Source organism: Artemia sp. Qi Xiang Cuo, chromosome 15 (assembly GCF_049724085.1).
Source record: "Artemia sp. Qi Xiang Cuo chromosome 15, ASM4972408v1, whole genome shotgun sequence".
NCBI lineage: Eukaryota > Metazoa > Arthropoda > Branchiopoda > Anostraca > Artemiidae > Artemia > Artemia sp. Qi Xiang Cuo.
This window is the reverse complement of record NC_142808.1, coordinates 20,349,807-20,376,468: the sequence shown is the minus strand read 5'-3', so window position 1 is coordinate 20,376,468 and position 26,662 is coordinate 20,349,807. Positions and strand designations below refer to the sequence as shown.

Below are 26,662 nucleotides of genomic sequence, written 5' to 3'. Positions count from 1 at the left end.
ATTAGGACCTCGAAAGTTGTAAAACTAATAGTCTCTGTAACCTACCTCAAAACTTTTGAAGCTAGTAATTTTGAAATTCAGTAAATTCATTATACCCAAATTTTAGGTTTGCAGATGCGTCCTTTGGACTGGCGACTGACGATTTAGCCATATTACCCATCCTACATATAGTTACGCCACTTTGCATCATAAACTAAATAAAGAAATATTTTAAAAAGAGAATAATTATTGACTTGGTTCTTTGTTTGACTTTATAGTAAAATCTAAAAAAACTTTTATAGAATAGCTGAAGCTGAGCGGTTGGAATTGAAATCTACTGAAGAAAATCAACGCAGGGTCTTTCAAAAAGAAGAAGATAATTTGAATGCATTAAAAAAATTGATGGAACAAGCAGAGGAAGAACTACGAGAAAAGTTGAATCAAGTCAGACCTTTGATGGAAGAGCAGGATAAGGTTTTTCTTATGGTTTATTGACATTAGGCTTACACAGCTGTGTTTTGTCTGACGCATCAAAGAGAAACAAGAATAAATAATTTTTCGGTCCCAGTAGGGATGTTGAATTCATTAAAACGCATAAGGCAAAACAAGGCAGCTATTAATTTTTCTGCATTAAATAACAAACTAATGTCCAATAAATAAGATTATCTTTTTTAAATATCTGTTTTCTTCATCAATATCAAGTTAATTTTGTGTTTATTTGTTTTTGTATTTTTTTCAACATTTATTAGTAACACAGGGGTCATACAGCCATGTTTTGTCTGAAGCAAAACAGTATACACGTAGAGATAAAGCAAAAATATATAATTATTTACTCCAGCTAGGGCTGCTGGATAAAAATGTATAAGGCAAAAATGGCTGCATTCTACAATAAAAAAAGAAATTAATCCATCACATCGATATTCACTTTTTGAGAGACGTCTGCTCTTAACTTTTTGACATTAAATAATAGAATAAGTTCCAACAAATTTCTATTTTCTAGTGACTACAAGGCTAATTTTTAGTTTGGTTGTTTTAATTTTTTTTTATCTATTGGTAAAAAAAAACGTATGACGTTAATGAGAAATCTGTGATGACAACGATTCCGTGCTTAAACGTATGTACGGAAAATAATAATGATTATAATAATTATTTAATATTAAATAAAATCAGTCGTCTATCAAAGTGAATCTATATCCAAAAGACATTCAAGGTTAAACTTTAAAAAAAAACTTTCGCACGCTTACCAAAGGTCTGCGTTGCGCAGATACCTGATTCAATACCTTCGGCCGGGAGTACAATGCGTGGTTGGGGGGGGGGGAATCATCCGATGCGTCCCGTGTTTTTCCCTCCAGATTTCTCCAGGTACCCATTTAGAGCTGGGTCGACTCTGGCTGAGCTTACAGGGTCACACCATTAACCCCCGTTTCAAACTGAATAACCAGCGACACCAGGACTCGAACCATAGTAATAAATAAGAAGAAAGTAATAAAGAAGAAGATAAGAAGTAATAAAGTAATAAAGAAGAAGTAATAGTAATAAAGAAGTAATAAAGTAATAAAGTAATAAACCATAGTAATAAAGAAGAAGATAAGAAGAAATACATAAAGAGAAATCCCATAGGATAAACTGAATAAAAAAAAAAACTTTTTCAACTTTTTAACAAAATTAAAATTTTAAATTTTACAAAACAAAATTTCAAAAAAATTAAAATTTTAAAAAGAGTTTAATAAGGTAGACAAAGCCATATGAGAAAAGAAGTTTATTTGCTTTGTGGAAAACTCTATTAACTTTATTGACGTCTTGGGAGCATCGTATAAAGCAAGGCTTAAAGATAACAAAAAATATTACCAACAAAAAGCTTTATGAAAAAAGACATTTCAACAGAACCAAGACATGACTTATTGTAAAGGCAGACCAATCCCCCGACGAATGAGTAACAATAAAATGAACAGAAACCATCTTGTGAACTAAAGAGGCTTCGAAAGAAAGTCGAGACTAGGCATATTTCGCAGTGAGTTCTTGAGCAAGGGCAATATATGCTTCTTTAGCTGCGTCTTGAGCCAGTACCCATTTAGAGCTGGGTCTACTCTGGCTGAGTTTACAGGGTCACACCATTAACCCCCGTTCCAAGCCAAATAGCCAATGACACCAGGACTCGAACCCTTGAAATGAAAAAGCGACTACCGAAAAAGTGAATATTGTGATGTAGAAATGTTCATATTTTTGATGCAATTGCTTGACATTGATCAATAACTTTTTTTGTCATTCTTGGCTGAGTCTTTATGAGGTAATGATGTTAAAGCTCTTCCCAAATTATTAGTTCTCTGGTTTTAGCTCATCGTTATTATATTGAAGTGTTTTGGAGTGAGTTAAATTTTTTGGCTGGAATAATTCAAATTTTGGCTATTATCTCCTCGATTTCTTCCTATGATCTTGGTCCAGGGTTGATAGCCAGCTACAACATAGGTTGGCTGGGATATTTAAAGTCTCAGCTATTACCCTCTTCCCAATATTTTGTTTTCTGGTTTTCTGTTCATCATTATTTTACCGAAGATTTTTTGGTCAAATTTAAATTATTAATTTAAGTTTAATTGGTTTAAATAAAATTGGGTAAATTTTAATTTTAATTGGGTTAAATTTAAAATCTTATTGGTTTCTTTGTTTTAGTAGTTGCATTATATTAAATGCCCCCCCCCCCCCTCAATAATATTGAGACATTTTTTTAAGTAACTTTAAAACTGTTGCTAGTTCTAAATTTCAACTGCGTTCTTTACTTTGAATAGACAATTTTTCTTAACTATTCCTTCCTCGTTTTTAATATAAAAAACGCGAAAAACTAGGGTCCATTAACTTCCTAATATGCTCCAAATTAACATTTATACATACCCCTTTTTCTCGCAATTTAGAAATTTTCTGCATACTCATAAGTGGTGCTGACCAATACTCTTCAGCTATTTTTATAAGTTTTATCATGCATCACTACGCGGCTGAGCTCCGCTTGCTGGAGGGAATTTTAGACATAAGGGGAGGTAATTTTCAAACTATAGGTGTCAATTTTCCCCATCCCATTGTCATCCCTAGCAAATTTTAATTCATATAAGGTTTCTATCGCAATGCTACCAAGAATTGTTCAGATTTTCCAGATATTCTTAATCAAACAATGCTCAACGCGCTAAAAATTCCCAAGCAAGTTAAAAATTCTCGCTTTTTTTTGAATACTTTAAATTAATAATAATGTAGCTATTTCAAATGTAAGGAAAATTTCCAGGGGGGATTCTCCATGGTGGAGAATTTCCACAGGGGTGGGGGAAGTTTGTCCTCCAATTTTTTTCATTAGACAACACCTTTTATGTTATTTTTTATTTTTTAAAATGAAAAAAAAATCCAAAGTGCACATTTTGGGTGCCATGGGGCACTTTATGATTGCCTTATTAAGTCAAATTTATAAGGAGCAATTAAATATAAAAATTAGCTTATAAATGAGCCCATAACTAGCTCTCAAGAGTGTCCTCGTGTCCGGCCCAGCCTTTCCATTCCATAAATGTCATCCAAATTGCACTTTTAATTTACCATGTTGCACTTTTTGTTGACCTTATCGAGTCTAATATATTAAAATAAAAACGATAAGATGGAAGAATTAGCTATTATGGGTCCTTGAACATCTCTCTATGATGTTCCAGTGCCTCAAATTTGAGGGCATATTACTCCTACCCTTGTAGAATAGTATTTTTTCATTTTGCTAAATTAGGGGGGGGGGGTATTTATTATTTATTTATTTATTGAAAAACCCGTCAATAGACACAACAAGACGGAGCACTTAAAAGAAAAAAGAAGACACAAACTATAACAAACTGAACTAACAAAGAAAACGAATCACTGATCCACTGAATGAGCAGATGGGACCATTCGTGTAGATTTCGCCGTATTTTTCTATTATGCTTCGCTTTTCGTCTAGCGACTGTGACGTCAGGGTCTGCGACTTTAAAATTTTCAATTACATGCGAATTCTTATACCACGGAGGTAGACGAAGCAAATACTTCGTAAAACGAAAATATATCGCTCTGATTTTATTCTGGTCAGTTTTTGAGAAGTTTTTAGAAGGGCGTAGCATATACAATGTGAGGATAAGCGATGGCGTTATACAAGCTTTCTAGAAGCAGCTGGTTAAATCGGAGTTTCCACGATACAACTGAAACATGAGACGGTGAAATTCTTTGTTTAAGCTGTTTCGGGACAAGTTTTCGGGTGTGACAGACAGACGAACCTATGGGTAAACATAGATAAATGAGGTGATCCACTGGCTGGACAGAGCTAGAGCCAAGGGCAGTGGTAGGAACATAAAAATCAGTTTTCTAAATGAACAGGACGATTTTTTATTTTCAAGAGTTGATCTAAAGTCCGACTTTGAGATATTCGGCTTCAAAGATTTTGAAGATATCAATTGCCCGCTGAAGGGTTCGGCTAAGATTCAGGATGTCGTCCACGTAACATACCAAAGACAAGGTAGGAGATGACAGAATCAGCGAAGATGGACATTGATCTTGTGCATCAAGGACACAGTTATTGAAAAGTCGGGAGAGGTGACTGCTCCTTGACGCGCTCCTTTCTTGACTGGAACTAGTCGGGTGCGCGGAATGGGGATCAAACCCTTGTCAGGAGGCAGTTTCAGTCAAATCCGTAATCTAGAATACAGATTCCTGAGAGAAAGAATGACAGCTAGATTCAACCCATGTTTACCGGCCTTCAAAAGCATCGCAGCATGGATTAGAGAGTCGAATGCACGTCTAATGTCGTGTGCTGCCAAAGAAAGGCTCTCTCCAGAAGATTCTGCATCTATCAAGACATTAGCAACGACTGTTAAGGCATCAGCACATCCAGTTTCTCGCTTGAAGCCGAACTGATGCGGAGGAGTGTAGCATACTGTTTCGAGTTCCTGTATAAACAGGAACTCGAAGAGCTTACACAGTGAAGTAGCTACAGTTATCGGACGGAATGCTGTACATTGAGTTTCAGATTTTCCCTTTTTAGAAATGGGAGTCAGATGTCCGATGCAGAAAGTGGCAGGAACAATCTCTTGAGAGAAAATCATCTGCATAAGCAGAGAGAGATGTGCCGCGAGAAATTTACCTCCGTGTTTCAAGTGGATCGCACTGACTTCGTCAATGCCCGATGAGCCTTTCCATTTGAGTCTACAGATGGCATCTTCAACAGAGCGGGCACTGACGATAAAATCTTCATCGGGATGAGAAGATAGAAACTGATCCAAGGCAGCCTTGTAAGGTTGTTCGATGGAGGGGTCAGGAGCTGAGAACTCTGATTCGTAATGGGCATACCATTCATCTTCAGGGATGTCGGCTGGGGATGGTGAAGAAGAGTTTTTGCAGAACGAGAGACAAGCTTGAAGATCATATTTCTATCTTGTTTGGCACGGGTAGAATAATGATTGACTAGATTTTTCCGATGCCGAGCCAGGGCCTTAGAAAATTTTCGCTTCGTGAAAATCCGTATGCTGTTCACAAGACCCATATTCGGGCGTCCACACTCTTTCCATACTGAAAACCAAAATTTTGCTTGACTACATTAAATGACGAGATCTGGATTTGACGACCACCCGGGAATGATTCCCTTACGAATTCTTTGCAAAGGAACGGCTTGTTTTTCTGCGAAGCCGAGAGCATGGCAGATTTCTGCGCAATAAATATCTAGACAAATCGAAACCTCTTTTTGAGGTAACTGGAGTGACTTCTGAAATAGATGAAATGGGACGCTGATTTTATTCAGGACTGAATCTACCGACTCGATGAATAAGGCTTGATAAATTTTCGACCAGTTACGACAGTGTCGAGGTGCTGAAGGAGCAAGAGGTGTGGTTTGGTGACCAGAAGATGGCATACCGACAGAGCAAGCTATGGGAAGATGATCAGACAACTGATAATCAAACACAACCTTTACTATATCTGCTCGCAAATCTGACGATACTACAACGTGGTCCAGGTTGGAAGTTCGCGAGGACGTGTGAACATACGTAAAATCGGACGATTTATCTAAAACACACAAGAAATCACTAAATAAGCCCCTAACTAGTGTTGTACGTGGTGAAGCTGGAGAATTCGGCTCTGACAGATTAAAATTAAAGTCACCGGCTATAATACAAGGTAAACCTAAGCGTCGAATTTTGTCTATACATGAACCTAGTTTTTCACAAGATAGCGCAAACTTACGCTCAGACTGGTCATTATTGTAATCTGTGGGAAAATACACACTAATATACACAGAGAACAATCCACTCTCACAGCTAGATAATAATCATTTGCTTCGAAGATACTAGAGCGGAGAGCTGATTTCACAAACGTAATAAGTCCACCCGGGGGTTGGCCTCTGTTGTTCAGCTGTCTAGCGGGTACACAATAAGTTGTCACATCCTCAAGCTCAAGTATGTTCAGACCATGTTTAGTAACAAAATGTTCCTGGAGACAAATCACACTAAACTCAGAACGGAGGCTTTCCAGAACCGGAAGTTTATTAATAAAAGAGCCGTTTATATTACACGATAAAAAAATTATTGACGAGGTCAATAGTTGAGGGTTTACGGTTTTTCGGGCACCTCACACTAGAGCATGTATGACCCCGCTTCTTGCAACCAACGCAAAAGGCTGCCTTCTGACACGGGGTATCGAACATATATTTGTAATTAGCGGAGCCGCATTCGGAACATAATGACCGGTTCTTACTATCTGCGGCGAGGCGACCGATTGCGTGGCAATTAAAGAAGCGCCGAGGTAAGAACACGAACTCTTCAGCTGGGAGGCTTTCATGCCCGATCTTCACTGAAACTTTGAGAAAGGTATCGAGGTCATTTTGTGTCGGAAAGCAGACTTTAAATGTTCGAGACTTGCAAAACTTTAGGGTCCTGTTACATTAGGGGATTAATTGTTTAAGACACCGTTTGTCTTTATCCTCCGGCACTCGCATGATTGCAGCTAGGAAAGCGGGTTTCTTATAGGAAATGTTGAGCGATGGTTTTACACGTTTAGCTGCATCTGGATCTCGGTTTGCTTGGAACGAACCACGAGTTTCCACTCGGTATTAGAGCGGTGTAAGTCGGTTATATCGCCGTCTGGACATGGGCACAGTTTGTTGATAAATCCTTTGCGTTCACTTGGGCATTTTAAGTCTGTTGAAGGGTCTCTTAGTATCACCGAGTAAAGCGGCCTCGGGGGTGTAATTTGGAACGACTCAGATTTATCTGGCAGGGTTACTTTGGAGTGGCTAGTATTTAGCATAAATCCATCCAATTTTCAGGAGAGCTTGTTTACTGTGGACACCACTGTAGCGTGAACTGCCTCACCGATGGCAGGTACTTCACGCGGACTAAATATCAAAAATTTCGGGATCGGGACATTTTGCTTTAGCAAAAACTTTGATAAGCAAAAACTTATCAAAATCTCTTGTAGTTCAAATGTTTTTTTTTGTTTTTTTTTATTAAAAACTAAAAAAAAACTTTAAAAACTTTTTAAAACTTTTTTTTTAGTAAAGAACGATGTTGGCACAATGTGTTATTTTCTTTTTTTTCTAGACCAAGAGACTTCGTATTGAAGCAGTTGTCGTAGAAACTTCGCAAAAGGGCTCATTCGATTGGAAATTGGAATGGCTAGTGCCTTTTAATAGTCGAAAGTGATCGGAAGGCAACTAACACCCCTTCCACGCCTACCATTTTCCCAAATACATCCAATCGAAATTTTTCGATAGGTATTTTGTTCAACGTAGTTGAAAATTCTGAAAATTATGTCTTTGAGGATGACAATCCCCCCAGACCCCCCAAACCCTTCAGGGCAAGGGTTGTAAGTTATGCCCTTGGGGCATATAAGGTTCTTATAGAAAGCGTCGTCGTAGAAACTTGAAAAAGGGCTCATTCGATTGGAAATGGAAATGGCTAGTGCCCTTTTTAATTGTCGAGAGTGATTATAAGGCAACTAACACCCTATCCACGCCCACCATTTTCCCAAACACATCCAATCAAAATTCTGAGATAGACATTTTGTTCATCGCAGTTGAAAGTTCTAGAAATTATATCTTTGCGCAGGACACTCCCCCCACAGTCAGGGTTATAAGTTATGCCGTAGGGGAATATAAGGTTTATATTGAAAGCATTGTCGTAGAAACTTGAAAAAGGGCTCATTCGATTGTAAATTCAAAGGGCTAGTGCCCTTTTTAATAGTCGAAAGTTACCCACCTTTTTCCCAAACACATCCAATCAAAATTTTTTGATAGACATTTTGTTCAACGTAGTTGAAAGTTTTGGAAATTTGGTCGTTAAGGATGGCAACCCCCCAGAGCCCCAGGGCAAGGGTTGTAAGTTATGCCCTGGGGGTATATAAGCTGTTTATAGAAAGTGTTGTCATAGAAATTTCAAAAAGGGCTCATTCGATTGGAAATTGAAATGGCTAGTGCCCTTCTTAATAGTCAAAAATAATTGGAGGGCAACTAACCCTCCTCTCACGCCCACCTTTTCCCCAATCACGTACAATCAAAATTTTTAGGTAGCCATTTTTTTCAACGTAGTTGAAAGTTTCGGAAACTAGTTCTTTGCGGATGACAACCCCCCCCCCCAAACCCCTGAGGGTAAAGGTTGTAAGTTATGCCGTGGGGGCATATAAGGTCTTTATAGAAAGCGTTTTCGTAGAAAATTCAAAAAGGGCTCATTCGATTGGAAATTCAAAGGGCTAGTGGTATTTTTAATAGTCGAAAGTGATTGGAGGGCAACTAACCCCCTCTCACGCCCAGCGTTCCCCCAAACACATCCAATCAAAATTTTGAGATGGAAATTTTGTTCAACGTAGTTGAAAGGTCCGGAAATTATGTCCTTGAGGATAAAAATCCCTCTACAGCCCTCACGGCAAGGGTTGTTATTTATGCCCTAGGGACATATAAGGTTTCTTATAGAAAGCTTTGTCGTAAAACTTCAATAAGGGCTCACTCGATTGGAAATTGAAAGGGCTACTGCCCTTTGTATTAGTTGAAAGTAATTGTAGGGCAACCCCCTTTCACGCCCATCATTTCCCCAAACACATTTTCAACGTAGTTGAATGTTCTGGAAATTAGGTCTTTGATGATGACAACCCCCTAAGAGTCCTCAAGGCAAGGGTTGTAAGTTATGCCATGGGGCATATAAGGTTTTTATAGAAAGTGTTGTCGTAGAAACTTCAAAAAAGCTCATCTTTGATTAGAAATCGAAAGGGCTAGTGACCTTTTTAATAGTCGAAAGTGATTAAAGAGTAACTAACCCCCCTCTCAGGCCCTCCATTTCCCCAAGCACATCCAATTAAAATTTTGAGATAGGCATTTTCTTCAACGTAGTCGAAAGTTCTGAAAATTATGATTTTGAGGATGATTAAAAAGGTTTGAACACTGGAATGTTTTATTTTAGTTATGCTGACTATAGCTCGTTTTATTGAAATTATATTTAAAAATAAACATGCCCCTTTCAGTTATTTCATATGGGAAAAACTTAGGCTCTAGAAAACTTAGCGGAAGATACTCAATACTTTTTCAATATATATATATATATATATATATATATATATATATATATATATATATATATATATATATATATATATATATATATGAGCTTGAGTAAATATAATTGATAAAAATTAAGGAGAGGATTAGTGGCTACAGTAGACAACTGGTAGGTTGGCTACTAGCTTCTAACTGGCTTGTACAATTTACAAGTAATGTTTGACTAATCTTAACGAAAAAAAGAAACTGCCGAAACCTCTAAAAAAAAGTAGCAGGATCTTTACCTCTTTGATGGTATGGAAAAGAGGTTTTTTAAACCTCTCGAGATAGCCATAAGTATATGGCTATCTCAAAATTTTTATTGAATGTGTTTGGTGAAATGGTGGGCGTGAGAGGGGGGTTTGTTGCCCTCCAATCAGTTTCGATTAGACTATTAAAAAGGACACTGACCCTTTCAATTTCGAATTGAATGAGCTCTTTTTGAAGTTTCTATGACAACATTTTCTGTAAAAAAAAACTTATATGCCCCCAGGGCATAACTTACAACCATTGCCTTGAAGGCTGTGGGGTGGGGGGGGGGGGTGTCATCCTCAAAGACCCAATTTCCAGAACTTTCAACTCCGTTGAAAAAATTGGCTATCTCAAAATTTTGATTGATGTGTTTGGGGAAATGGTGGGCGTGAGAAGGGGATTAGTCGCCCTCCAACACTTTCGACTATTAGAAAGAGCACTAGCTCTTTCAATTTCCAGTCACATGAGCCGTTTCTGCAGTCTCCAAAACAACAGTATCTATAAAAACCTTGGCTTTCTTAAGTACTAAACCTACCAGTTTTTTCCTAAAGGATTTGGGGGGTTTGTCATGTTAAAGAATATTATATCTAGAACTTACAACAACAATGAACAAAATAGTAAACTCATTATTCTGATGGGATGGGTTTTGGGAAACAGTATGCGTGATAGAGGGGTTAGTTGCTCTCCAATCACTTTCAACTATTAAAAAGGGTGCTAGCCCTTTCAATTTACAATCAAATAAGCTTTTTTTGAAGTTTATACGACGACGCTTTCTATAAAAACCTTATATGCCCACAGGGCGTAACTTACAACACTTGCCCTGAGGGCTCTCAGGGGGTTATCATCCTCAAAGACCTAATTTCCAGAACTTTTTAACTACGTTCAACCAAATAGATATCTCAAAATTGTGATTGCATGTGTTTGGGGAAATGGTGGGCTTGAGAGGGGGGTTAGTCGCCCTCCAACACTTTCGACTATTAGAAAGAGCACTAGCCCTTTCAATGTCCAATCAACTGAGCCCTTTTTGAAGTTTCCACAAAAATGCTTTCTATAAAAAAAACCTTATATGCCCCCAGGGCATAAATTATAACCCTTGCGCTAAGGGGTTTGGGCGGGTTGTCATCCTCAAAGACATAATTTCCAGAACTTTCAACTGCGTTGAAGAAAATGCCTATCTCAAAATTTTAATTGAATGTGTTTGGGGAAATGGTGGGTGTGAGAGAGGGGTTAGTTGCTCTCCAATCACTTTCAACTATTAAAAAGGGTACTAGCCCTTTCAATTTACAATCAAATAAGCTTTTTTTGAAGTTTCTACGACGACGCTTTCTATAAAAACCTTATATGCCCACAGGGCGTAACTTACAACACTTGCCCTGAGGGCTGTCAGGGGGTTATCATCCTCAAAGACCTAATTTCTAGAACTTTTTAACTATGTTGAACCAAATGGATATCTCAAAATTGTGATTGCATGTGTTAGGGGAAATGGTGGGCGTAAGATTACTTTCTTCCAATTCCAATTACTTTCAACTATGAAAAAGGGCACTAGCCCTTTCAATTTCCAATCGAGTGAGCCCATTTTTAAGTTTTTACGAAAACACTTTCTATAAAAAAAACTTATATGCCCCCAGGGCATAACTTACAAACCTTGCCCTAAGGGGTCTGGGGGGTTGTTGTCCTCAAAGACATAATTTTCAGAATTTTCAACTACGTTGAACAAAATACCTATCTTGAATTTTGATTTGATGTGTTTAGGAAAATCGTGGGCGTAAGAGGGAGGTTAGTTGCTCTCCAATCACTTTCGACTATTAAAAAGGGCAATATCACTTTCAATTTCCAATCAAATGAGCTTTTGTTGAAGTTTCTACGACAACGCTTTCTATAAAAAAAAAACTCATATGGCCTCGGGGCATAACTTACAATCCTTGCCCTGAGGGCTCTTAGGGGGTTGCATCCTCTAAGACCAAAACTAATTTCCAAAACTTTCAACTAAGTTGAACAAAATGGATATTTCAAAATTTTGATTGCATGTGTTTGGGGGAATGGTGGGCGTGAGAGTCCAATTACTTTCAACTATTAAAAAGGGCACTAGCCCTTTAAATTTTCAATTGAATGAGCCCTTTTTCAGGTTTTCACGACAACGCTTTCTATAAAAAACCTTATATGCCCCCAGGGCATAACTTACAACCCTTGCCCTGAAGACTGTGGGGGGAGTGTCCTGCTCAAAGATATGATTTCCGGACCTTTCAACCGGCAACAAAATGGCTATCTCAAAATCTTGACTGGATGTGTTTGGGGAAATGGTGGGCGTGGGAAAGGTATTAGTTGCCCTCCAATCACTTTTGACTATTAAAAAGGGCACTAGCCATTTCAATTTCCACTCGGATAAGCCCTTTTTGAAGTTTCTACTTATTTCTACTAGTAATTTCAGCTTATTTATTAAGTTTCCCCAATTCAAGGCACTTAGTAAATAGCGAAGTGTCTTCCATATATTTTTTTTTTCTTATCCATATAGCATAGAAGGGGTGTTCATAGAAACTGAAAATGGGGCTCATTCGAACGGAAATTGAAAGCTCTACTTTCCTTCTTTTGAAAGTGGTTGAATTAAACTAAGAGGCAGTTTCTTCATGTGCTTTTGTAGGTCTTTTCCAGCAACATTCGAATAATACCATCTAATGGCCTTTCAAGAAGTCTCACCATAACATTTAGATAGCATTTACATTTTAATAGAGCCATTGATCGTATCTAATCATATGTTTTCTTAGCAGTTTTAAACCAGTTTCAAGAAACTGGTGTTTTCATTATAGCAGAAAAGCAAGATCATATCATAGGAAAAAGTCTCATCTATTTTTAATCAGACATGTGTGATGTTTAATCACAAATCGTAGATGCCACAAAATTACAATGTCGGATAAATGAGTCAAATAACAAATTGGAAGGATCGCTATGTACTAAACACTATTGATCTATCTTCAAGAAAATTTTGATTCAAGAGCAGTTTACCGTTTAAAAAACGACAAGATCCAAAATAGGTTTTCTTTTTAAAGTGTTAGCGTATTTATTTGATTACAATTTGTATAATCAGGAGGAACAGAGGGACTGATTCTAAAAAAAAATGTACATGTATATAATAAAACTTTTAGATAAATACAAAATGTATAAATAATAAAAACAGATAAGAATCAAAATCAAATAATAACAAAAAAAAACAATACAAATAATAAAGGTAATACAAATATATAAAATATGTAAATAATAAATATAAATTATCCCAAGACTTGTATATAAACATAAAATTTAAATTATATTACATATAAATATGAAAATAAAATTAAAATTGTTTAAAAAAATAAATATAAAAGATAAGAATATATAAATATAAATATATAAGTATGCATATGAAAATTAAAAAAAAATGAATCAAAAACCTGTAGTTCTTTTTGCTTAAAATTTCATAAAGAAGAACCATAAATTGGAAATAAATTTTCGTTCTTTTTATTAAGTCAAGATTTCACAGAAAAACAATCAGATTAAAAAAAACAGGTTCTGAACGTGTCTCCAGACGTTTTAACGTTTTTTTTTCTTTTCTTTTTCAAGGATTTGTAAGAAAATAATCTCTGTTTTTCTGTTTGGTACAAACCTGATTTTTTCATATAGATTGTAATTGGTCTGATTCTATTTCGAACTACCCATGAACCTGAGATGACCTTTTTAGGTTTTTTTTTAGATTTTTCCATTAATTCTGGATATACTATTACTATATTTATTATTACTTTGTTTTTGTTTTCTATTATTACTGGGAGAATATACAATTTTTGGCTGCTACATGATGGCTTAGCTCGCTCGCTTATTGCAATGATTGTCTATAATCTGGTTTCTATTCAGGTAATAGATCTTTGATTGCACTGGTCAAAGGATCTGCTATTACTATATTTATTATTACTTTGTTTTTGTTTTCTATTATTACTGGGAGAATATACAATTTTTGGCTGCTACATGATGGCTTCACTTACTCGCTTATTGCAATGATTGTCTATAATCTGGTTTCTATTCAGGTAATAGATCTTTGATTGCACTGGTCAAAGGATCTGCTATTACTATATTTACTATTACTTTGTTTTTGTTTTCTATTATTACTGGAGAATATACAATTTTTGGCTGTTACATGATGGCTTAGCTCGCTCGCTTATTGCAATGATTGTCTATAATCTGGTTTCTATTCAGGTATTAGATCTTTAACTGCACTGGTCAAAAGCAAAACCAAACCAAAGGATTCATCTTTTAGAAATTTTGAGTTTGTTTTGTTTTCAGTTTGTAATAATTATTTTTTGTCAAAACGAGTTTTCTACAGTCCAAACATGTGCATTAAAGCAGCGTGGATATGAGACATCCTCGTGAGAAGCATTTTTTGTATTCGATTATTGCAAATTACCATTGACTATTGAGTGTGTCTGCAAGCCATCGTAATCTTTTTCAAAAAGAACCGCCATACAGTGCCGTAGCTAGGGATCGGGTAAGGGGGCACACTTGTCATGGTGCACAGCATTTATAATGTCGCCGTTTAGATTTGTCTTGATATATTGGACTGCTTGTATTGTTACTACGGGAGGGTCAAAACTAAAATTGCTCCTGGGAACTGATAAATGTTTTGGGCAACAACCCCTTATCCTGGAAAATATAATTGCCTGTTCTTCGGTCCTTGGCAAATCCCAAATCTTAATTTGAATATCCATGGTGAGACACTATATTCTACCACTAGTCAAAGCAAACTAAACGGTGACCTCAAGAATGACGTTAATAATGAACTAAAATGAACTAGGTCAAGAATCACGTTACTAATGAGCTTTTCGTTGTCTTTGAGACTGTCAGCCGACGCCAAAGCTCCTAATTTAATAATTCACAAATGACCTTCACAATCTTGCTAATAAAATTTTCTATTTTCATCATATTTGATTGTCACCAAACTTCTCTTCTCGAGTGTGTTTTATATAATAGACAAGTACCGTGAAAAGATACGCTACGTTGTTATGAAAAGTGAAAAAAATTTTTTTGCAAATTTTTGAGATTCCGTCAAAGTTGACACTGTTTATCAAAACACTATTTAAAAAAAAAATATTGATTAGGTAATGCTTTATTGCTTATACTTAAAACCCTCATTTTAAATGTCTTCTATCTATTTCTATCTCTTTGCTCTATTTTTTTTTTGTTATGCCCCTAAAAGAACTAGTATTAAATGTTTAATACATCATTAACGAATATAGAAGATAAAAGATCTGCTGCCATATAAAAGATCTAATATGTCTAGGAATTGCTTATCCACTATCTTAGAATGATAGAAAAGTAGTCAGTCTTTGTGACCCTCTTTGGTTGACAACGTCAACTTTATCTACCTTTGCTTGATAACATTGCTTAAAAACCTCTCAGGAGGTTGTTGTTCGTCATTTATTCCTCATTTTATTTATTTTTAGATAAGAGCTTCGATTGCAGATTATGAAGAGAAGAAAGAAGTTCGTCTGAAGGTTATAAGAACTCTACAAAATGGCGAAAAAGAATTGGTGAAAAAACAAAAGAAGGCTTTAAATGATAAACACAACCTTGAAAAAGAAGCAATCGACTCTACATCGGGCAGAATTTCGCCCTCTGATGCATCTAGAACGTTGGCCGTAAAAATCAGTGCTTTGAAGGCTACTCTTGATGACGAAAGACGTCGGCATGATCTGAATAACCTACCAGAACTGATTCAAGAAAAGATGGACTTGGCAAACCATGCAAATGACATAAAATCAAAATTGGATGAGCTGGTGGAAGATTATAAGCGCTGCAAAAAGGAATTTGTAAGTTATTATTCGTGTTTAACATCAGGTCAGGCACGCACGCTGGAGTTCAGTTCGGAAAAGGATTTGTAAATTAAAATAAAATCCGCAAATTAAATAGAAAATACTAGAAATTCATAAAGAAAATCATAAATGCCTCTCACAATTCAAAGAAAAGGCAGTGGACAGAAGCCCCCTTCTCCCTTGCCCTGTTTTCCTGCTTGCCGCGAGGAACAGAATTAAAATTAAACCATAGTTTATATTCAACTTTAAGATCTTTTTTAGATGAATTGAAGATGCAATCGAATTTTTCAGCGACAAATATTTTGTGTAGTAATTTCCTGAAATTTGTTCTGAAATATTTTGAGCTAAACATATATATATATACATATATATATATATATATATATATATATATATATATATATATATATATATATATATATATATATATATATATATATATATATATTGCGATCCATATTGAGTAACTTTTTTTTAATTGATTTTATTTGCAACCAGTTATGTATTTTGTAGCTTTTCTTATACCAAACTGTAGTATTTAATGAATAGTTTTCGTGAGTAAATTTATGACTTTTAACTGTTACCCTAGCTGATGAATACTTCTCATGGTTCACTATGTACCATCTGGCAGGGGGTCTTCCCCATTGAGCCAACCTGTGGTCCATACTTGGCCACTGAAAGACGCATATAAGTTTTAATTAGTTTAATTGCTTATAAGACTGCAGGAAACAAAGTACGAAACTAAATATAAAAACAGAAACCTTCTATGGACTTACCAATCTTCAAAAGTGAGGAAAGAGGATGGTCTTGATACTGTTCCTTTTGCAGATACTGGGTTTGAGATCTTCTTCAAAATATCCTCGCACGGATAGATTATGGAATCTTCTTTTTCAGGACACTTCCATTTACGTATTCCTGCCATGCATAATACGCTTATTTTAGCTGTGTCATGGCTCTTTACTTGAACAATACCAGGGTAATATTCCCCTCCATAGACTACTTTCACATAATATCCCTCTGCAGCAGTATCAAATTCTCCGTCCTCTATAGGCTGCTCGTTTTCTTCTTGTCCTAAGTAAAGAGATTAGGCATCACTCTCATCATTCATTGAAAAACTTTGATTGCTCTCCTCATCATGATGCAATATTGTGTTTTTTTTTCACCTCTACTTGCTGGACTGCTTTTGGCCTTGCAACTTTGCTTCTTTTCCCCATTTTTTTTTCTCCTCAGCTTCAATTTGGTTTTTTAACTGGAGTATCAGTTAATACTTTTGTTCTGCCACGCTTCCTACCCCTATTAGATTGTTTTCTAGGAAAGGCTTTTGCAAAAGGTCTGACTTGTTCTGGAGTTACAATGGAAGAAGAAGGTTGTTTACTGTCAGTGAAGCCTGTAATACCCACTTTTGGGCATGCATTCTCGGGCAGCCCTTGAGGTTCGTCTTTGTTATTTTCATCAGCCATATGATCAGACGACATGCTTGGTCTGTCACTTACATACGAGTACAAAAAATCTTCCTCGGTAAAGACATCAGGGTTGAAAGGCCAAATACAAGCTTTGGCAAATCCACTCTGGATATTGGAAGGGGTGAATGCAAGTGGGAAGGATATACCAACCAATCCTGCTATATTGTAGATGGTAACCGTTTTCCCCGGATTGATTAGCATCCAATTATCCATCACTCTGCTGTAGTGAGCTTTGAATGGGAAAAAAACACTGGCGTCTAGTGGTTGTAGCCTATGGCTACTATGAGGAGGAATGGTAAGAAGGACATTGCCATTTTCCTTGGCTATGTTCACAGCCTTTACCAAAATATGTGATTCATGATTATCGAGGATCAGTAGCTTTTTTCGCTCAGGCGATGCATACAAATGCTTCACAAAATGGTGCAAGTACTCGCAGAACAGCTCTTGTGATATGCACCCAGACGGGTTTGCTCCAGCAGCTGACCCATTTGGACTCCCGTTTAGCATATGGGGCTGGGATTTCTTTCTTGGAAAGACAAAATAAGGCGGTAAGGAATTTACACTAGCAGAAACTGTTCCAATCATTGTAACTAGAGGGCTTCGTTCGGCTGAAGTAACTTTGCTGACTGTTTGCTGACCTTTCCCTGCAACAATTTTAGGGGGTCTATGTACAGTTGTAATACCCGTTTCATCTGTATTATATATTTCAGATGCAGTGAAATTGTGTTTTTCAAGGACAGAGCGCAAGTTTTCAAAAAATTGGTTCACATTGTGCGAGTTGAAACTTGTTGCCCGACTGAGGCTGGTTGCTTCTGGTTTCCTCAGTGATAATGTCGGGTTTCGCGAACGAAAGTTATACATCCATTCTTTCCCTGCCTTTCCATTGTCGGTCAACGCCTGAGGCACTTTTTTGCTGTTTGCCAGAGCTCACTGATATGCAAGTTTTCTTCTTTCAGATTCAGTCAGACCGTAGCACATTTTGGAAGCTTGGATCAAGTAAATTGCCAGAGCGGCTTCTTCACTAGGGGAAAAAACGGTGACAAAGCCGTGTTTTCTTGAAAGGCTGGCCGAAAGCTTCTGATCATCACTAAAATTTTTATAGTAATTATAACGCTGCTGTAATGTTGCTTTTGGAATCCCAAATATAGGAGCAGCCTTCCGGACACTAAGGGCTTCACACACTTTATCAAGGGCTTTTCAAGTATTTTTTTCTAATTCAAGTCTCTGCTCTGCAGCATCCGTTATGTGTTCTTCCATCTGACTCCTAGATACCCTTGGCATTTTGGAACTATCAGTGATTTTTACTTAGAAAAGAAATTAGATTGAAAAGTGGACAAGGAGTTAATTTTTGTTTTCATTATCACGGTTTCATATTTTACTTCCTACATGTTTTTAAACGTTTTATATTTCTCCTTTTAGCCTCCCGTACGAAATTGGTTCATATATAAAATCCAATATTTTCATCCTACAACTTGTAGGTACTTTTGAGTTTTAACGGACTTATTCCCTTTTCTAAATTGAGATACAGAATTCCTGTCTGATTTATTGTTTATAGGTGCCTAAATTTCTTGTCGAAATAATTCTTGGGCTAAATCTTGTATCTTCAACCAGCTAAATAGAGTTAAGTGAATTTCACAAGAAGCCGGACACGATAATTCTTTGTCTAATGGAGTTGAAACTTGGGATATCTACTATTATCACTAATTCTATTGAAATTGTCAGATTAGCAAATGAATGACTGATTTACTGCTAGATTTGGCTTTGGAACAGAGAGAAAGTGAGAGAGAGGGGGAGAGAGAGTGCAAGAACCTTCAGCCGACCTTAAACTTTGACATGGAAAAGGGCAGAGGTAAATCAAAAGTCCCATGATGACATGGGTCCAGGTCATCAAATTAGCAGGTCTGCCATATCTTGATAATAGCTGATGATAGGGACTTGGACTGGCTTAAAAGTCTTAAGTTGCTTATAGACTTAGGTAATTTTTGTAGACGTACCTTTGTTTGTTTTTTCTGAGCATTTTGTCATGTACAGAAGGTAGCAATAATTTTTTAGAGGGTAAATAATGCTATGGTACATAGTGAGCACAGTTTATATAATTAGGCAGTAAGTTTAACGCAGATTATTTCTGGCTCTTCATTCTCGGTGCGAACAAAAAGTTCCTCCCATTTATTCATGCATTAGCGGAATCCACTTATTCATGTGGATGTATTCATGAATCCACTTATTCATGAACTTATTCATGAACGCGAAGCCAAGTTTTGCGTTTAAGAGAGATCTGACTTGTCTACCCGTGAAAAGATCTAATGTCGCTTATGTTTATACGTTCTCTGGAGCACTCGCACCTCGGTCCGGGTTTTTATAATGGGTGAGATAGGGAAAGATCATACTGCTAATTATATATACTGTGATAGTGAGTCAGTGGCTCACTATGTACCACCTTATACTGGCGCAGTATGCACCACCCGCCCTCTAACCACAAAAACCAAAATCCAATGAGACTGTTGTATTATAAAAAAAAAATTGAGGCTACTAACAATGTCTTATCATCAGGGATTCTAACAAGCAAATAAAAGCTTTTCTAGGGTCAATAGAAATAGAGATAATTAAGAAAATACGGGCACAAAATTTTTCTAGACCGTAGCAAAAACTTTAAATATAGCTAGCAAAAATCCAAGATTGTAATTTACCTTCAAAACTGGATAAGGAAGTCAACCATGCTGTAAACAATATCATATAGATCAGGCAACTTGTTTCCACCTGAATAGATGGCAGTTAATATCAATGGTTCACTATGGACCTATGCCTATGCTACATATATATATATATATATATATATATATATATATATATATTTCTGCTTGTCTTTATTCTCTCTTTCTTTGTCTTCTTCCCTCTCCGTTTTTATTCATGTTTTAGGAGCAACGTTGGAGGAACTTGGCGCAACTTCAGAATCATTTGGCGACAAAGGTGTATTACAATTTGAAGGGTATACTTGCAGTTCGAGAGTTTAACGTCGAGACAGACATTGATTTCAAATCGGAGAGTTTTTCGCTGAAGATATCACCTAAAGGAGGGGACTGCCAGGACGTTGCGTAAGCTCCTTCTTATTCCTATTCCTCAGATTTTGCCCTGAAAACCTAGATCAGTCATTGCCACCTGTCATTTTTCTGTCTTCAAATTCACATTACAGAAAAACCAATAACGGAAAACAATACAGAACTAATGGTCCGTTCAGACGTATAGTAAAACCGATCTAAGGGGAAAACTTTTCCAACGATAGAGGCAAAATTTTTCCTAAAAAGTACAGATAACATGTACTTATACGTCTCTAAGCCAAGTGTATATCTTGCCAAGTATCTCCCTTATTCTTGTTATTTTTATACAAAGAATGACTCGAGTTGGATAAAATCTGATAGTTCTTTGCAAGAACTACCAAATCTTGAACCTTTACGGGCTTAACAGTTGACATTCTTTCCACTTTCAAAATGATTGCTAATTGTTGCTCGATGACACAGGAAAAATCGATCAGTACCATAGGGAAATTCAGAAAATCTTCCTAGCCCCAAAACCGATCGGTACTATATGAAAAACCGATCGGTTTTCTCATGGCACCGATCGTTTTTGAGCTTTTCGTCTGAATGGGCTATGAACTAGAATAATTTTTAACCGTTGAAATGAAGGAAAAAAGCAGGTATTCTGAAAGTCCGTAGCGGGTTAGATTTAAGTATTTGTCCTTGAAAATGATTACTAATCAAATATTATCGTATTCATATATTATGATATTTAATTATTTTTAATGAATAATTTGACGAAAGAAATAACTTTATAATCCTTTAATTCAATGTGATAAGTTTTTTATTGACTAATTTTTTTATAATCGTCGGCTAATTTGTTATGTAATATTCCTGTAAATATGCCTGTAATGTGTCGGCTAAGTATTATGTAACTTTCCTGTAATAGCTGGAATAGATCCCTGGACCTCGTATTGTCAAGCAGAGGTCAATCCAAGGGGAGAAAAAAAATGTCAACAAAGAAGTTAAAACAGTCTGATACAGAGATAGTAAAGGGACATACATATGGATCGAATGAAACAGGAGGATAAAAATAGCGTTTAAATTTTTCCAGTCTTTGTTGAGTACTATTTTTCCGTCAAAAGTAATATTAGTAAATTAGACAACTATTGTCTCGCTATGTTGGGCAATACATATTGGCAAAGCGAATATCTGGTTCTTGCCAGAATCTAAAATAACTTGTCATTTGGAATCATTAACTTCAGTTTAGTAGCAATTCTTGACATAAATGGTAGTTTTTCTCCCTGTTTCCACTTCTAAAACGAATGACATTGATTGTTTTTGTGTGAATTGGCAACCCGTTGAATTATATTACAAAAAATCCAAAGGTTTTCTGATTACCCCCTTTACATTCTGGTATACTATTTCTTCAAGAAGGCGCTTCAAGTTGTCAAGACAATTGGTCCTCCTCATAAAAAGGTGCTTATGAATTTGTTTATAATTTTTATAGATTTACTCTAAGTATCTACTCTGCCTTCTTTCGGATTTGTGAACGACCGCATGCTCTGTGTCCTCAGTTTTTTTCAGCTAAACAAAACTAGGACCAAGACTAAAGCCCTACCGTGTAGACCAAGTTGCCTGGTACCAGTAAATTGCGTTCCTGTGCATAAAACGCCGCCTGTGCTCACTCTTTGGTATAGCGAACTGGTTGTGATTAGCAACTGTGACAAAACACCGCCTGCTCTACGTCCTCAGTGTTTTTCAACTAAACAAAAGCTGCCTAATACAATCGTGTGTAACGAGCGTTCTTTGAACATTAAGATCGACAATTTCGAAGTTATAATCAAGCAGAACAACGCCTCAATCGCAATAATAAGTGAATGCTGGGACATTACTTCTGTGTCAGCGCGCATTAAAGGCTACACACTGGCTACTTTAATACTCGTCGCGACCGTGACCTATATCGTCGTGGAGGTTGCTTAGGACTTTACTTTCGGGACGATCTGTCGTCCAAGCTGTTTAGTGATCCAATTGACTCCGACCATGAGATATTGTTGACGGAATGTAAACCAACACATTTATCAAGAAGATTCTCGTGTTTGATAGTCGCTTCGGTCTATTACCCTGAGAGTGCCAGAAACAGGAAAGAACTTATTGAGCACATACAGTTTTTCGTAGACAAAATGTGCCAAAAGTATGCCTCTCGTGCCTTTGTGATTGCTGGTGACTTTAACCAACCAAACAAACAGTGTTTTTCCAGTGTATTGGATTTGCGGCAAGTTGTCCCAATACCGACCCATCAGAGTGGCAGCATACTTGACTTGATCTTAACCAACCTTACAGACTTCTATGATGCACCGCGGTCCTTAGGACCCCTCCAGAATTCCAATCATTTCATAACTTTCCGGGAAGCAAATTCAGCAATCCTCAAAACCTAACGAGTCAAAATTACTATACGACCATTAACAAGAGATTTGATTTCTGCGTTCGATTGCTGGATCGGCAGCTACGAATCTGATGACATTTGCGCCGAGCCGGACATCAACGTCAAAGTCAGTAAGTTAAATAGCCTATTTCAGGAGAAGTTCCATGCGTATTTCCCGGCTAAAGTCATTAACGTTACAGATACGGATAAACCATGGATGAAAAGTGACCTCAAGGACCTAATTGAGCCTCGCTGCCGCCTTCACAGCAATAGCGATTCAGTCGTTTCAGCCAAGTTACGGAATTATATTGTCAAACTGAATAGGCGAGTGAGGAGACAATATGTGAAAGACAATATTATGCCCTTACTTACAACAGATACACACAAATGGCATTCGTCAGTAAAAAGACTTGCTGGTAAAATAACACCCAGTAGCTTAAGGGTGTTGAAAGAGGACGGTACCTTTTTATCGGTTACGGAAGTGAACTCCTTTTTTGTTCGCATCTCTACCACCTGTCCGTCAATCACATGTTCAGGAATCGAGTCTCTCATTACTCAAGCAGAGATTGATAATGTAGGTGAAAATTGCAAGTTTACCGTTTACAAGGAACTTCAGAAGCTGAAAAGGAACTGTTCGTCCAACCCTGGCGAGCTTCCTTTAAAGTTGTTACGTGAATTTGCTATTTTTCTTGCAAGCCACTTTCCTCTATTATTAACCAGTGTTTCGAAGAGAAAGTGTTCCTTAGTGCTTGGAAGAGAGCGTACGTTCGCGTCATACACAAAGTGAAAGGTCCTAAATCTTGTGACCAACTCCGGCCTATCTCAATAACCCAAAACCTGTCTAAGGTGGCAGAAACGCTTGTATACCGTGAGCTAATGTCACAGATTTCTTCTTCTCTTGAACCATATCAGTATGGATGCTTGAAAGGAAACAGAACAACTGTTTACTTAGTGAGAATGTATCACCTTATTGTCGAGTGGCTTGATCGAGGAAGTGCGATTGTTGATCTTCCCCTAGTGGATCACCGAAAAGTCTTTGACCTTATTTGCCATTTCATAGGTGTGATAAATTTACGTGCGAAGGGTGCACACAAGTATATTCTACTTTTAGTGATCGATTTTTTGCAAGACCGTTTCCAGTGCGTCTACAGCCCTCTTGACACCAACTCCGAATGGACTGAGCTCACGTGTGGTGCTCCATAAGGCACGAAACTTGCAGCGATGTTGTTTTTAGTAATTATAAACTTTGTCCTTTCTGAGTTTGAGGACAGGTTTAAGTATGTAGACGACATGTCAGTCCTTTTGAAATATCTCATTGAAAACTCAGAGGCAGTTCCCCAATTCAGTGATGCAGTAATGAGCAACTTTAAAGACCAATGTACTATCAACAGCCTTCAAATCAACGAAGGAAAAACCAAACTCCTTCGCTTTAATCCTCTTAAGAGGGACTTTTTCAGTCCTCCTCCACCGTATCCTAGTGTATCTTCGGCTGTGATTCTCGGTGTCTAATTTAGCGTTGACTTCTCGTTTAGTACTCATGTTGGTACAATCACAGAAAAGGTGAATGGTGCGATGCGTACCCTTATCTTACTTCGTCGTTACGGTTTTTCTGTGTCCCAACTTACGACGGCTTACCTTCCGTACATCTGACGAATTCTCGAGTATGCTTGCCCTGTATGGGGCCCTCAAGTCAACAACACAAGTTACCTAAGCGATCAACTTGAGTCACTACAAAAAAGAGACTTTGAAATTTTTCTTTCAGACGCATACTTAAGTTATGAATCGGAATTATCTGTCCTGCAACTACCGCCCCTTCACGAATTTCGTTTGGGTTCGATCTGCAAATTTGGCTAACTTCTTGTTAGCAGTGAAAAATATAGAGAGATTCTACTACCAGTTATGAAAAATAAACATAAGGTAACCTAACAAACTGAGACTGGAATTGCCTACTCCAAGAACAAACGGTTTTGCCAATTCGCTCGTTCCTTTTTAGATGTCAGTGTTTAATAATTTATAGTCAAGTGTTTTTTCTTTTTTCTTGTTTTCGTTGTAAGTACTTGTGAAATTTAGTTAGAATTTTTATTCTAAAATATGATTGCTTGTATAAATAAAACTATTCTATTCTATGGCACCTTAGTATATATATATATATATATATATATATATATATATATATATATATATATATATATAGTGGTAATCTTAGAGATTATGGAGGAGTTTGGGAGGTCAAGTCAGTTGTTACATAAGTAAATTGATATTTTTATTTATACCCCTCATTTTACAGGAGTTTAAGTGGAGGTGAACGGTCTTTATCAACTCTTGCTTTAATCTTAGCTATCTGGGAAATTACTGACCAGCCATTCCGAGTCATGGATGAATTCGATGTTTTCATGGATGGTGTCAACCGTCAGTTCGCTTTGGAGTTTATCCTCAAATCCTCGTCTAACAAGCCAGATAGTCAGTATATCCTGATTACGCCCCTCTCTCTTTATGTTCCGGAAGATAGATCAATTGGAATACACAGGTTTGTAGACCAATCCAAAATTGTATGTTTTAGAGCAAAAGCAAAACAAGTTCGACTAAACATAATATTTAAGGTAAAACTTTGGGTAGAATATTTAAACTATGGCACCTGGGCTGCATTCAATTTTGCATCCACCAGACACTGGTGGTTTTATTAATTAAACAATGTAATCATTTTCCCTTTCAATGATTGATAATTCATAGATAACAAAATTGAAAGATCATAAATTCTGCTTAAATTCGGGGGGAAGGTTGCCCTCTCTACCCCATATTGGAATATGCATACAAAATTTGTTTTTTCTATGAAATATTCATTGCGATTGTGTTGAGTTAAGAGGTAATCAGTTATTTTCATACTGTTTGAAAAAAAGTAATTTCAGTTGATAGAAACTGAACCTCTGGAGGGTACCACAACTGCAACTTTTGTTGCCATTATCTTTATATCGCCACTAATTCAGGTCATAATTTCGCGCCTAAGAACCAAAAGGCGTAAATCACACTTTTTCAAGAATGAGTTATTGCACTTCTGGGAGGTATCCACTGCTTATCTGTAGGTTTCCGTATGTAGAAATGTCACAATCGATCGTAAAAGCTTACTCATTGCTTTTTCTGTGTTTCCCCTCAAACCAAAATAAATTTCTATGTAAAAGCCGATTACTAGTTCTCCTCGCCTTCCAAAATAACCTTCACAAAAAGTGGGCTAGCTAATCATGATCAGGGGCGATATTTTCATTGAGCCTACCTCAAATCTACACTGCATAATTTGATGCAATTGAATGCGCTAAGGAAATAGCATTATTCGGCTAAATATCGTTATTTTGTACACATGTTTTGTTATTCAAAACCTAAAAAAATGATATTTGTTTGAAAACTGTCCAAAATTTGTGTTTGAAAAAATTAAAATCGGGTTTAGTTTGATAAAATTGTCATGACTTTTACAAGAAAGAAGGCAAGTCTCTATTTTATGTGTGATAGTGTAGTAAAATATCCATGGGAAATTTCAAAAGTTTTTTTCCAAAAATTTTGATGGTAATCCTCAGAGTTTGTAATTTGACTCATAGGAAAATTACGAGCAGAGGATAACTTCTTTCAAAAGGTTCAGAAAGAAAAGTGCTTCAAAAATCTTACTAACAGTGGAACTATTGGAATTGCAAGAAAAGAAGTTGATTTGTTAGGAATTAAGTAACATTTAAGCATGAAGTAGGAAATTGGGCCAAATAGAATGTCTGTACTTTATCAAACTTGTACAAAGAGAGTAATAAAGATAAAGGAAATCCCTTTAAAATCCATTAGTGATCAGGTTTTTTATTTAGAAACATTTAACCGGACTGAAACTGTTACTGTTCCCTATTAATTTGAGAACTACTTTTAAAGATTGTTTCTCTGGTGACAGTTGGTCATCTAACATTTTTATACAAAATGCTGGCCAAAATGAGTCTTTTGGATAGACTTTAGACTAATTCACTAAGCCCAAGGTTCTTTATAAATCTCAAATGGTATTACTTAGTTTCAGTGTTCATGTTGTCCATCCCAAATGATGAAATCTCATCACTATTGCCAGATTTCGGATAGGTGGATTTTTGGGATAAGTAAAATCCGAGTGTGAATGA

The 26,662-nt window shown here is 36.7% G+C and overlaps 1 protein-coding gene across 1 annotated transcript; it reads left to right on the top strand.

Moving 5' to 3' along the window:
- Window positions 1-272: 272 nt before the first annotated feature.
- On the top strand, window positions 273-25,794 carry LOC148943431 (structural maintenance of chromosomes protein 6-like). Its single transcript, XM_089101444.1, has 4 exons — window positions 273-453; window positions 15,259-15,624; window positions 20,007-20,182; window positions 24,814-25,794. Exons 1-4 carry the CDS (start codon window positions 382-384, stop codon window positions 25,208-25,210), a joined length of 1,011 nt encoding a protein of 336 aa, XP_088957570.1. The 5' UTR covers window positions 273-381; the 3' UTR covers window positions 25,211-25,794.
- Window positions 25,795-26,662: the final 868 nt, after the last annotated feature.

Coding starts and splice junctions, on each gene's coding strand:
- LOC148943431 (XM_089101444.1), top strand. CDS start 382: ATGGAACAAGCAGAGGAAGAACTACGAGAAAAGTTGAATCAAGTCAGA. Junction 454..15,258: donor TGATGGAAGAGCAGGATAAG/GTTTTTCTTATG, acceptor ATTTATTTTTAG/ATAAGAGCTTCGATTGCAGA. Junction 20,183..24,813: donor GGGGACTGCCAGGACGTTGC/GTAAGCTCCTTC, acceptor CTCATTTTACAG/GAGTTTAAGTGGAGGTGAAC.